We start from the raw sequence: 14109 nt of genomic DNA on the forward strand, positions 1-14109 counted from the left end.
CCGATTAATGGTGACCCCATGTATTAAAAAATACAGCTGTTCATAGGATTTTCTTGGCTGCAGTCTCTATGGAAGCAGATCACCAGGTCTTTAATGTGTGGCACCATTGGGTGGGTATGAACCGCCAGCCTTTAGATAAGCAGCTGAGCACTGTTTGTGCTACCAGGTGGACCTTATATTTTGAATAGCAGTCCTTTATCACATACGTGTTTTGGAAAGATTTTCTTCTAGTTTTTGGCTTGGGTTTTTCTTGTTTTTTTTTTTTTTTTTTTTTTTTGTCTTAACAGTATCTTTTAGTTCAGAAGTTTTTAATTATTTTTAACCATTTTGTTTTTAGTTTGGTAAATACATAGGTAAAAATACCCCATTTTATCCATTTTTTTCTGTCATAGATCATGATTTTACTGTCGTATCTAAAAAACTCAATCACCTAGGATTCCTCCTGTCTTTGTGGACTTTTATAGTTTTGCATTGACATTTAGGTTTTTCAGCCATTTCGAGTTAAGGTTTCTAAAATGTGTGAGATTACTGTGTCTAGGTTCCCTTCCCCCTCCCCCCCCTTTTTTTCACTAGTGGATATACAGGTGTTCTAGTACCATTTATTGAAAAGGCTGTCTCTTCTCTGTCAAATTGTCTTTGGTCCTTGCTCAAAGATCAGAAGACTACATTTTTGTCTGTTTCTGGGCTGTCTTCTGTTTCATTGATTTGTCTTTTGCCAATACCACACTCTTTTGATCACTGTATCTTCAGAGTAAATCTTGAAGTGGTGTAGTGTCAGTCTTCCAACTTTGTTCTTCCCCTTCATTATTGTGTTGGCTCTTCTGAGTCTTTGCTCTTTTCATGTGAATGCCAGAAAGTTCGTTGATACTCACAAAATAACTGTCTGGGATTTTTATTGGGATTGCATTGAAGGTACAGACCACTTTGGGAAGAACTGGCATCTTAAAAATACTGAGTTTTCCCATGTACAAACATGAAATATATCTCTTTTCATTTAGATGTTCTTTGAATTCTTTTATAAGAGTTTTGAAGTTTTCCTCATATACTGTATTTTTCCACTAATAGCACATCCACGTAAATAATGCTCATGCACACATATACAATGCATGGAAATGACGAAATTATGAAAAAATGTTCTGCTATAGGGTGCTTGTACATATACTGTGCATGTCTTATGACATTTCCAGAAGTGAATTTCAGCCTCATTCACCCTCATTTAATAGTCTGAAAATGATACTTTTGATCATATTTGTATAATAAAGGCATAAGCTGTGGCCCAGAAGCCATGGATCAAATTTGATAGTACCCCGGCAATCAGAAAATAAGCAGTTGAAACTGCATTTTCTCTGGGGCAGTTCACGGCCTTATCTGAGAGTGGTGGAGTTCCTGTAGCCAATCTGCGCCTGGGTAGGTCACACTGGAGATGGGAGGAGATTCAGGTGAAGGGCTGCTCGCTGGGCTCGCATGCACGGACTGGTCCCTTGGTGAACAGGGGCTGTTGTCTGCACTTGATGGAGTCCCACAGTGCCGGCCCTATGCAAGGGTCAGAAACTAGTTGATTGATGGTGCTGTTAGTTCAACTGTGGCCTTACTGATTTTTTGCATGTTGCATCTGTCAGTTACTATTAGAGGGTTGCTGAAGTCTCAAACTTTAATAGTGGGTTCGTTTATTTCTCCTTGCAGTTTTATTAGATTTTGCCTCACATATTTTGGTGCCGTGTTATTAGGCACACACATTAAGGTTCATTATGTCTTGTTGAAGAATTGATCCTTTTATCATGTAATACCCCTCTTTATCCCTGATCATTTTCCATGCTCTGGGCTCTGCTTTCTCTGAAATTAATATAGCTATACCATTTTGTTTTTAGTTTCTTTTACTTTTAATCTGTGGTTTTGTATTTTTGTAGACAAATGTAAAAATGGCATGGCAGGGGACTCTGACCTCCTCTAACTTCACAAGGGGGAGGGAGAATCAAGATGAACAGCCCAGGGCTGATTCTTATGAGGCTAAGGTCAGATATGTCTCTTCTCTCTGCCATCTTTACCAATTCTGACACCGACTGTCCCTCCATGGCACTCTCTATTTCTCTGCTGCGTTCAATAATTTGTTGCAGTGGCCGCATCGAACTCACAGACGATACTCACGATTATGGGGTTTATTAGGGAAGTAACAGGACACAATTCAGGTACAGGGATGCTCAGGATACAGGTCTTTAATCAGGGCAGCCTCTTCTCAGCCATGTCTGCAGGAATGCCTCTCTCTGACCCTTCGGCCACTGCCCTTCTTAGGCAACGTTACAAAGCTCTTAGCTCTGCCAGTAAGTACCCAGAGGCAGCCCAATCCACCATCAAGCTTCCATTCTGAAGTCACTCTGCTTTAGCTCCATGAGTCCACAAACCTCGCTCCACCAGAGGTACTCTACTCTGGCAGTAAGACTTCTGCCCGAAGGCGCACAGCTTTCCCAATCTGTGGGCTGGGAAGCCTACTGCACCATCTCCTGCTGGTCTCCTGCTGTCCTCTTGCCTCTGATACTGCTATTTCTCTGCTGCCACTTCTCACCTTCTTCAGTGTTACAGTTCTCTCTCTCAGTCTCCAGGCTCTAGGAGCTTCTCGGCACAGGAATCACAGTTCAAACAATGTGCTATACTCCTGGCTGTTTTTCTTGGTGGTGGTGAGATCACCCCTCCTGCCTCTGGGATGGCTGATTTCAAGCCTAGGAGGATGGCAAAACTGACCAGTACCTTAGTAGGGTTCCATACACCATAATTCCATGGTCCCACTCCCACAAGGGTGCTATGCTCCTTATTTATATTGTTAGCAAGCTATCTAATCTCCTTGGTGGGCCACAAGCACCTTACTTGCGTAGCTCCATCCAGTCATTTGGTGGGATTTTCAAGACTATGGCTAGAAGGACCATATTAAGGAATTCATTTCACTGCCAGCCACCTCTTGACTCTTGTAGCCATTGACCCTTTCTTTCTTAAAGGATTAACATCCCTCACCCAATCATTTTACCAGTCCAAAACAGTCATTAACAATTAGTCCTTCAGTAGGGCAACAAGTTTTAAGGGTGAGATTACTCAGGTACCACGCATTCAGGCTGATGTAGTCTCTGGTTCATGTGGCCCTTTCTGTCTCTTGGGCTCGCAGTTACCTTGTGTCCTTGGTGTTCTTCATTCTCCTTTGATCCAGGTGGGTTAAGACCAATTGATGCATCTTCGATGGCTGCTTGCTAGCGTTTAAGACCCCAGGCACCACTCTTCAAAGTGGGATGCAGAATGTTTTCTTAATAGATTTTATTATGCCAATTGTATAGTCTGTGTCTTTTAATTAGTATATATATAGGGTCGCTATGAGTTGGAATCGACTTGACGGCAGTGGGTTTGGTCTGGTTTTTTTTTTTTTAAATATAGGCCTTTTACATTGAAAGGGATCGTTGATATAGTTTTATTAATGTCTTCATGTTTGTTACAGTTTTCTATTCATTGCCCTTGTTCTTTCTTTTCTTTTTTCTTTTTCCACCTCCTATTATGATGCCAGTTGAACTTTATATACAATTCCATATTCACCCCCTTAGTATGTCAGTTTTACTTCCTTTTATTTTCTAAAGTTGTTGCTATAGAGTTTGCAGTACACAATTACAACTAATCCCAGTGCACTGTCAGGTAGCAGTATGTTACTTCACATATAGTACAAGTACATTATTACTGTACTCTCAATTCGTTTCCTGTCATGATAGCATTGCTGTCAATTCATTTTACTTATGTATAAACCGTAGTCATGTAATATATGTTGCTGTTCCCCATGTATCTGTCAGTTTGTTGTACTGAGAGGCATTGTGTGTTGCTGTGATGCTGGAAGCTATGCCACCGGTATTCAGATACCAGCTGGTTCACCCATGGTGGACCGGTTTCAGCTGAGCTTCCAGACTAACAAAGACTAGGAAGAAGGACCTGGAGGTCTACTGAAAAGAATTAGCCAGTGAAAACCTTATGAATAGCAGCTGAACATTCATATAGTGCCAGAAGATGAGCACTTCAGGTTGGACAGCACTCAAAATACAACTGGGAAAGAGCTGCCTCCTCAAAGTAGAGTCGACTTTAATAATGTGGATGGAATCAAACTTTGGGGACCTTCATTTGCTGATACGGCACAACTCAAAAAGAGAAAAAAGAGCTGCAAACATCCGTTAATAACTGGAACCAGGAATGTACGAAGTGTGAATCTAGGAAAATTGGAAATTGTCAAAAATGAAATGGAACCCATAAACATCGATATCCTAGGCATTAGTGAGGTCAAATGGACTGGTATTGGTCATTTTGAATGAGACAAACATACAGTGTACTACGCCAGAATGACAAACTGAAGAGGATTGGTGTTTGTTTATCATCAAAAAGAACATTTGAAGATCTATCCTGAAGTACAACACTGTTATAGAGTAATATCCATATGCCTACAAGGAAGACCAGTTAATACGACTATTATTCAAATATACGAACCAACCGCTAAGGCCAAAGATTAGGAAATTGACAATTTTTACGAACTTCTGCACTCTGAAATTGATTGAACATGCAATCAGGATGCCCTCACAATTATTGCTGTCTGAAATGCAAAAGTTGGAAACAAAGAGGATGGATCCGTAGTTGGAAAGTATGGCCTTGATGCAAGACCAGTGACGTCTTCGTTGCAAATACATTTTTTCACTAACATAATTGGTGACCATACACATGGACCTCACCAGATGTAATACACAGGAATCAAATCGACTACATCTGTGGTAAGAGATGATAGAAAAGCTCAATATCATCAGTCAGAACAAGGCCAGGGGCTGACCACCGATCAGACCATCAATTCCTCATATACAAGTTCAAGTTGAAACTGAAGAAAATTAGAACAAGCCTGCGAGAGCCAAAGTACAACCTTGAGTATATCGAACCTGAATTTAGGAACCATCTCAAGAATGGATTTGGCATGTTTAACACTAATGACTGAACACCAGACAAGTTGTGGAACGACATCGAGGACATCATACGTGAAGAAAGCAAGAGGTCATTAAAAAGACAGGAGAGGAAGAGAAGACCCAGATGGATGTCAGAAGAGACCAAAACGTGGTCTTGAATGTCGAGTAGCTAAAGCAAAAGGAAGAAATGATGAAGTAAAAGAGGTGAACAGAAGATTTCAAGGGCGGCTGGAGAGGACAAAGTATTATGATGACATGTGCATAGACCTGGAGATAGAAAACCAAGAGGGAAGAACATGCTTGTCATTTCTCAAGCTGAAAGAACTGCAGAAAAAATTCAAGCCTCGAGTTGCAGTAGTGAAGGATTTTACAGGGAAAATATTAAGCAATGCAGGAAGCATCAGAAGAAGATGGAAGGAATACAGAGTCACTATAACAAAAAGAATTGGTGGACAGTCGACCATTTCAGGAGGTAACATATGATCAGGGATCTGTGGTACTGAAGGAGGAAGTCCGTGCTGCACTGAAGGCACTGGAGAAGAAAAAGTCTCTGGCAATTGACCCAATATAGTTGAGATGTTTCTGCAAACAGATGCAGTGCTGGGAGTGCTCACTCGTCTATGCCAAGATATTTGGAAGACAGCTACCTTGCCAGCCAATTGGGAGAGATCTACGTTTATGCCTATTCTCAACAAAGGTTATCCAACTGTATTTGGAAATTATTGAACGATATTATTAGTATCACATACAAGCAAAATTTTCCTAGAGATTGTTCAAGAGTGGCTGCATCACTGTATCTACAGAGAACTGCCAGAAATTCATGCTGGATTTAGAAGAGTGCGTGGAACCAGAAATATCATTGCTGATGTCAGGTGGATCCTGGATGAAAGCAGAGAATACCAGAAAGATGTTTACCTGGGTTTTATTGACTATGCATCAGGATTGGAGGAAGACTCATTAATGACCTGCGTTATGCAGATGACACAGCCTTGCTTGCTGAAAGCGAAGAGGACGTGAAGCACTTACTGATGAAGATCAAAGACCACAGCATAAAACAAATCCTCACAACCAGACCAATAACGAACATCATGATAAACGAAGAAAAGATTGAGCTTGTCAAGGATTTCAGTTTACTTGGATCCATAATCAACACCCATGGAAGCAGCAGTCAAGAAATGAAAAAACAAATTGCATTGACCAAATCGGCTGCAAAAGACCTCTGTAAAGTGTTGAAAAGCAAAGATGTCACCTTGAGGACTAAGGTGCGCCTGACCCAAGCCATGGTGTTGTGAGTCGCATCATGTGCATGCGAAAGCTGGACAATGAACAAGGAATAATGAAGAATTGACACCTTTGAATTGTGATGTTGGCAGAGAATATTGAATATACCACAGACTGCCAGAAGAAGGAACAAATGTCTTGGAAGAAGTACAGCCAGAATGCGCCTTAGAAGCAAGGATGGCGACACTCCGTGTCACAAATTTTGGACGTATTTAGGAGGGATTGGTCCCTGAAAAAGAACATTATGCTTGGTAAAGTAGAGGATCAGCGAAAAAGAGGAAGACCCTCAGCGCGATGCGTTGAAACAATGGCTACAACAGTGGGCCCAAGCATAGCAAGATTGAGAGGATGGTGCAGGATTGGGCAGTGTTTCGTTCTTTCGTGCATGGGGTCACTGAGTCGGAACCGACTCCACAGCACCTAACAACAGCACATGGTCCTATTATTTTGAAGAAACTGTTAACCGTTAGATCACTAAAGAATATCAAAGATAAGAGAATTTGTTCCCTTTATTTACTCATTTTTGATGTTCTCACTTTCCTTACATGGATCCGAGTTTCTGATTCATATTATTTTCCTTCTCTCAGAAGGCCTTCGTTTACCATTCCTTGCAACGAAGTTCTGCTAGCGACCAATTTCCTCCATATTTGTTGGCTGAAAATGTTATTTCTCCTTCACTGCTTATAAGTTTTTTAAATCTTAGTAGTAAAAATATGTATTACAAAACAGTTGCCGATAGAACAATTTTTACATGTATGATATTGTGGGTGGTCCAAGTGGTTAAGCACCCGACTGCTAGCTGAAAGGTTAGCCGTTGAAACCCACCCATATGGGCCTCAGAAACCAGGCCCAGCAGTCTGCTTTCAAAAGGTCACAGTCTTCTGGCAGTCTGTGGAATATTCGGTATTCTTCGCCAACACCATAAATCAAAGGCACCAGTTTTCTTCAGTTTTCCTTTTTCATTGTCCAGCTTTTGCATGCATATGAGGCCATTGAAAATACCATGGCCTTTTAGTTTTGTATTATCTTCACTTTGACGGATTCTTTCCTTGCCTTTGTCCTCTCATTTTGTGAACTAGTTAAATACATTCTTAATTTCTGTTACAGTGTTTTAAATTCTAACATTTCCTTTGTTTCTATATATCTGCTTACATTGTTGTTGGTACTGTCAAGTCAGTTCCAACTCAGAGGGACCCTGCTTACTACTTAGGACAGAAGGAAACACTCTGCCCAGTCCTGCGCCATCTTCATGATTGTTGTTATGCTTGAGACCACTGTTGCAACCACTGTGTGTTGCTTATATTACCCCTCTGCAATTGTTATATTGTACTTTAATTAGAGTCATTATCATGCTAATTATAGTTGTTTGGCATTTCTGGTCTGATCATTGAAAACTATCTGCCGAATCTTACAGTAATTTTGACACTTGGTCTGTTTTGAAGTTGTTACCTTTTTTTTTTTTTTTTTTAGGATACCTAGTAATTTTTTTGGTGGTGGTTGTTGAAAGCCAGAGATTAGGTACTATGTGAGTTGAAGTAGACAGTGTTTAGTTGGAGGTTTTATCTTTATCTGGCTAAGCTTTAGGCTGTTTTTATGGTTTGCTGCAGGTGTAAGAGGCTAAGATATTCTCTGATGTTGTTTTTGTCTTTCCTGTTCTGTTTTGATTTCCTAGAAACTTCTTAAATAGGTTCTGAGGCGTGATTTTTTTTTCGTTGTAATCCCGGTATTATATGACAGCACTACTGATGTGTTAAGGTATGGGGCAGAGGGGAAGCATGCTGTAGTCCAATGAATTTTTAGTTAGCCTTTGTCCCTGGGCAGTGACAGTACAAGTTCTTCTCTGCTTTCACCCTCCTCTTGCATGGTGAGACAGGAAGTCTAGATGGGGATGATGAGAATTTCACTACTCCAGGTCAGCTAGACTCTGGTAAAATTGGTTCCCTTGAGGGCAGGCGCTGTCAAGGAGAGCAGATTGCTCTGGGGAAATTTCTAAATGACTACTTTTCTATTGGAAGGGAGCACAAGGAGATTTTTCTCTGATCTTTACACTGAATACCTGATAGGATTCCTGAGGGTAGAACTCACAGACCTATGTGGATCCCTATAAAATTGTCTCCGCCTGGCATTTTTAACCCTGAAATTTGTCCACACTTTGCCTCCAGCAATTCATCAGTTGAATTTTAAGTTTTCCTACACTGATAGACTGATCCTAGTGGTGGTTTTGTTTCTAGGTTTTTGCTCTGGTATGGTTCTCTGCATCTGCCTGTGTGTGCCTACACTTATGAGGCATCAGTTTGCCCTGTGACCCCTGTGACCTGAATTCTGTGAGTTCTGTATGTTCAGCTACTTTTTGTTGTTGTGAGGATGGGAGTAATGACTTCCGAGCTCCTTATATAACGGACCAGAAACCAGAAGTCCTCATTTCTGTGTTGAGTCATTCTCTAGTCTTTATTTTCATATTACTTTCTTTATACTATTCATTTATGCTGCTTAATTTTTCACAGTGTCCCAAATTTATGTTTAGCCTCTTGCAAATATCATTTTCTTTTCTGATTATTAGCAATGCATACTCCGTTTTCTGGGAATGAAAGTGGAGCCCTTTGACTCATGTGCCTTTACCTCGGTACTTGTTGAAGCTGACAAGCGTTTGAAATCTATGAGTGTTTGCAAAGTCCTCACAGTCCACTTCCAAGTTTTTAGAAATGAAAGTACGATTTTTTCCCTTACCAAGCCAGGTTTCACTAGCTGATGTTTTGTAAAATAATTATTTTGATTTTCTCTTCACTAACTCACTAAACATAAATATGCTTCTGTTTCTTGCTTCTTATCCCCTCATCGTGCTGTGTTCTCCAAGGAACTTACTGCCATGTCATATTAAATTTTTTTATTTCCTGTCCAAACCCAAAGAACTTATGGTCTGTATGCAGCTGGATATTTGTTTTGTTCACTGATGTGTCTCTTCCTAACTCAATTTTAATAAATGAAGAAGGGACAAATAAGGGTCTGAAGGGAAGGAGTCTTGCCTGAGACACAGGGTTTTGCCAGGAGGAGAAGCTCCAGGTTGTCTGAGTAGAATATGTTGTTTTCTTTTTCTCTTCTTCCTAGTACCCACCAGGACTGTAGGTCATGCATGTTGTTATTTGAGTATAACAGCCAGAATACTGACAAATCTATATGCATTATTGTTTGTTGTTCAGTGCCATTGAGTCGGTTCTGACTCATAGCGACCCTATGCACAACAGAACGAAACACTGCCCGGTCCTGAGCCATCCTTACAATCGTCGTTATGCTTGAGCTCATTATTGCAGCCACTGTGTCAGCCCACCTCATTGAGGGTCTTCCTCTTTTCCGCTGACCCTGTACTCTGCCAAGCATGATGTCCTTCTCCAGGGACTGATCCTTCCTGACAACATGTCCAACGTATGTAAGACACAGTCTCACCATCCTTGCTCCTAAGCATTCTGGTTGTGCTTCTTCCAAGACAGATTTGTTCGTTCTTTTGGCAGTCCGTGGTATATTCAATATTCTTCGCCAACACCACAATTCAAAGGAATCAATTCTTCTTGGGATGTCGTTATTCATTGTCTAGCTTTCACATGCATATGATGCGATTGAAAATACTATGGTTTGGGTCAGGCGCACCATGGTCTTCAAGGTGATGTCTTTGCTACGGTTGTGTCATCTGCCTAATGCAGGTTGTTAATGAGTCTTCCTCTAATCCTGATGCCCTGTACTTCTTCATATAGTCCAGCTTCTTGCTTTATTTGCTCAGCATACAGATTGCATAGGTATGGTGAAAGAATACAACCGTGGCGCACACCTTTCCTGACTTTAAACCAATCAGTATCCCCTTGTTCTGTCTGAACAACTGCCTCTTGATCTATATAAAGGTTCCTCATGAGCACTTTTTTTTTTCATGAGCACAACTAAGTGTTCTGGAATTCCCATCCTTTGCAATGTTATCCATAATTTGTTTTGATCCACACAATCAAATGCCTTTGCATAGTCAGTGAAACACAGGTAAACATCCTTCTGGTATTCTCTGCTCTCAGCCAGGATCCATCTGACGTCAGCAGTGATATCATATATATCGTATCAATGAGATTCATAGGAACAGAAGCATAGTTGTTAGGAATTTGGGCTTCAGAGACAAACGGACCTACATTGTGACCCTGGCTAAGCAGCAGGCCGTCTGGCCACCATTGAACATGTGATTGATCGTCTCTAACTTTACTCAGGTATGAGCTGTTTGAAATAATATCTGCTTAGAGTCACGAGATATGAGCTAATATGTCAAAAACTTTTTACATAACCTTTCCCAAATCATAGTTGCTGAGTTTATGGATCATTTTATTATTAATATAGTGTATGATAAATGTAAGGCCTTTGGATGCCTTTAAAATATGTAACCTGGCCCACTGCACTGGAGGAGCCTTCTGGATTTTGGCGCTACCTCAAAAATTGTTGTAAAACCATTATACAGGGATTGATTAGAGGTGACGTAAATAGCTCACCTCATTCATTTCCTGACAAAGAGTTGTCTTATTCTACATCTACTCTGCTGTTCAGTCCAATTTTAGTATTCAAAGTGGAATTTAGCAGTTTTTTCTCACCTTATTACATGAGAAAGACAATGGGTTGATACTGTTTCACAGAGGTGAGTCCTATTGATCAGGGAATTTCAATAGTCAGAGTTCACGTAGTCAATGGTAAAGCCCAGCTCTGAAGTGGGGAGGGCCACGGGTTGCTGGTGGGTAGCTGGAAGAGCTAGCAGCATGACCATCTCTAGTGGCCCCAGGGTCAAATGTGACCCACTCCTTTTCTGACAGCCTGAAAAGCAAAGACAGCCTGATATCAAAGATTTCCAAAGATAGCGACAACTCCATCACCTCTGACAATGTTGAATTTTACCTGAGTCTTGTGATCCTGCAAAACAGAGAAAGGAAAAAAAAAAAAAAAAACCTGTATATATGGAAACCCTGGTGGTGTAGTGGCTAAGAATTGGGCTGCTCACCAAAAGGTCGGCAGTTCAAATCCATCAGGCGTTCCTTGGAAACCCTATGTGGCTGTTCTGCTCTGTCCTACACGGTCACTGTGAGTTGGAATCGACTTTACAGCAACGAGCTGGGTTTCAGTTATATATATATATATATATATATATACACGTATATAAGCCCTTTGCAGCTGAGTTGATTCCAACTGATAGCAACCCTATAGGACAGAGTAGAACTGCCTCATAGGGTTTTCAAGGAGGGGCTGGTGGTTTCGAACACACACACACACACACACACACACACACACACGGAAACCCTGGTGGCGTAGTGGTTAAGTGCTACGGCTGCTAACCCAAGGGTTGGCAGTTTCAGTCCACCAGGCGCTCATTGGAAACTCTATGGGGCAGTTCTACTCTGTCCTATAGGGTTGCTAGGAGTCGGAATCGACTTGATGGCAGTGGGTTTGGTTTTTTCGTTTTCAGGGCTTTGGATTCCCAGTTTGTTTGTGAGGGCTCTGGTCCTTTTATGGCTGTAAGGGACAAAAGTAAAAACTACCATTCTGCAGTGTTCCTTAGTTGTAATACCTCATCCAGCTTTCACCCTGTGCTTCTTGTTTTGTTGAGTGTTCTTATGGAAGGAGGTGAAATTGTTCACAATGAAATGATGATCTAAACTACATCATTTCTCTAACTTCTTCTGTGTTCTCTTACTGTTCTAGACTATAAAGACAGAAGGGAATAAGACTGGAATTAAGTGCTGTCAAAGTGCATCGAGATTGTCACTGTGTTGGAAACGTATGAGACAGGATGTAGTCAGTGAGGAAGTGAATGTAGTTAGTGAACGGAAGAGGCTGATGGCTACACCCTACATTAGACTTTGGTAGAACAAAGAATCTTATGTCAAATCCCTATGAATTCATAGTTCCCCAGGACTGTTAGTCTCATGCTTCCTCTTGCGTACATTGGTGTACATGGTACCTTGCTGATGCAGAATGTGTGTGATGTTTTAGGACTCAGTGGTCATTGAGGATGTGGCTGTGGTCTTTACTCAGGAAGAGTGGGCTTTGCTAGATCTTGCTCAGAGGAAACTCTACAGAGATGTGATGATGGAAACCTTCAGAAACCTGGCATCAGTAGGTAAGAATGGCACCATTTTTTAAATTTAATCCTTTAGTGAAGAAAAGTATTGTACTCATTGACTTTGATATTTCGACTGAGAAATTGGAATAAATTATTAGATAAAACAGGCATAGTCTGTTGGAGGTATGAAGCTTACATATCCTGGATTCCCCATAAATATAAAGCTGCATATATATTGAAGTGGTTTTCATTTCTTTTGTTATTAAAAGCCTTGAGCCTCTTTAAGCATTCCAAGTATAAGCATTGTCTTCAGGGTTCCCTTTGGGGTACTGAGAGATTTGTGGTTTTGGACATTGTAGAAGGTTTTACTGTGTTTATTACAAGTCTGAAATACTTACTTTGCTGCAAACATATTCACACTTGACTCAGAGACCCTGAAGACCAAAGTATTTATTCAGTGTTAGGGAAATGTTCATCACTGTATATATTTTCTTCCGTCCTGATATGCATTTCTGTCTGAGCACCTTGTCAGATATGTATTTCTACATGAGCGTCATCGAGGGAGACAATATATGAACCCATTTTTCCCCAAGGGAAGCAAGGGAAAGATCTGAGGAGAGTGGAGATAGGACTCACCCCTGTCCCCTGTGTTGGGGAGCTCCAGGAAAGCAAGACTTTTTGAAGGACCAGCCTTGCATGGAGGGAATGAGATTTGAATGAGTCAGCTAGAAAAAGTTTCTTTTTGGTTGAGGAGACAACTTCACAGATACCTGAGCTTACTTATCTGACTTTTTTAATGCCTTCACTCCTGTGGCCATGGAGAAATATTTTCTTTTTTTCCTCTTTTAATATTTCATGTGTAATGTATTTAATATATTTCTGCTTAGCCTCTTCTATTACACATGTTTTTGTCACCATCACTGTCAGTCCTCAGGGAAATATTTCTTAGTAAATGGATTTTTAACCATTGCCAAAGTTCTGAAACAGTGAGATGTGTTTGTCTTTATTTGCAGCAGCTGCCCCCTCCCCCTCCCCCCAGTAATTCCTTTCCTTTCTGTTTCATATTGTGAACCTCAACTTGAATCATTGGGTCAGTGTCTGGAAACGTTAATGATGGAGAAAAATTATCCAGTGAACATACAATAGCGCAATTCACGAAGAATAACAGTTCGTCCTCTGTGTTAGGAGAAATCTTCAGATTGTTTGTCAGTGAAGATCAGCCTCAAAACCAGGGAAGACATTTTAGGTGAGTGTCATTCAAATGAGAGAAAAGACTGACTCAGGTAAAAGTCCTCAGGTGTCATGAGGTTTACATATATATATATGCACAACACATACACATATAGCCACATACTGCATAATGTATGTGTTCAGGCAACATCTGACCGCATGTACTTCTGTGGTCTGATAAGGTTATGATGGAGCTCAGGAGCCCCAATTCGAATAAAGAAACTGCCAGATACAGTAAAACATCCTTAATATAACAGCACATTACAAATAATAATTTTTCCATGTGCATCACAAGTAGTGTGCATTTGTTATTACAAACCGTTGTATGTAACTCAAATTTTTAATATAATAGGCTTTTCAGGGTGGTTAGTACATACTGGTTGCATGTAATTCAGGCATTGTAAGCTGGGGACTGCCCGTATATAATATGGTGTTTGCATGATGTCCAAATCACATAACACCCTGTTTCAGAACACGTATGTGGATGTGAAGTGTAGCATGTGACTATTTTAGAAAAACACTTACAGTAATGGTAGTATCTCTGCTAGATGATTTAATGTATGA

At 40.7% G+C, this 14109-nt stretch overlaps 1 protein-coding gene across 4 annotated transcripts in view; it reads left to right on the forward strand.

Annotated features, from left to right (window-relative positions):
• ZNF558 (zinc finger protein 558) overlaps positions 1-14109 on the forward strand; it is a 386595-nt gene that overhangs the window by 311900 nt on the left and 60586 nt on the right. For all 4 annotated transcript variants that reach the window (XM_049881363.1, XM_049881360.1, XM_049881361.1 and 1 more), the window contains 2 exons: positions 12246-12372; positions 13411-13561. In XM_049881363.1, the coding sequence (XP_049737320.1) occupies positions 12246-12372; positions 13411-13561 (278 nt within the window). The remainder of the gene's footprint in view (positions 1-12245; positions 12373-13410; positions 13562-14109) is intronic.

Source organism: Elephas maximus, chromosome 3 (genome assembly GCF_024166365.1).
Source record: "Elephas maximus indicus isolate mEleMax1 chromosome 3, mEleMax1 primary haplotype, whole genome shotgun sequence".
Classification (NCBI taxonomy): domain Eukaryota; kingdom Metazoa; phylum Chordata; class Mammalia; order Proboscidea; family Elephantidae; genus Elephas; species Elephas maximus.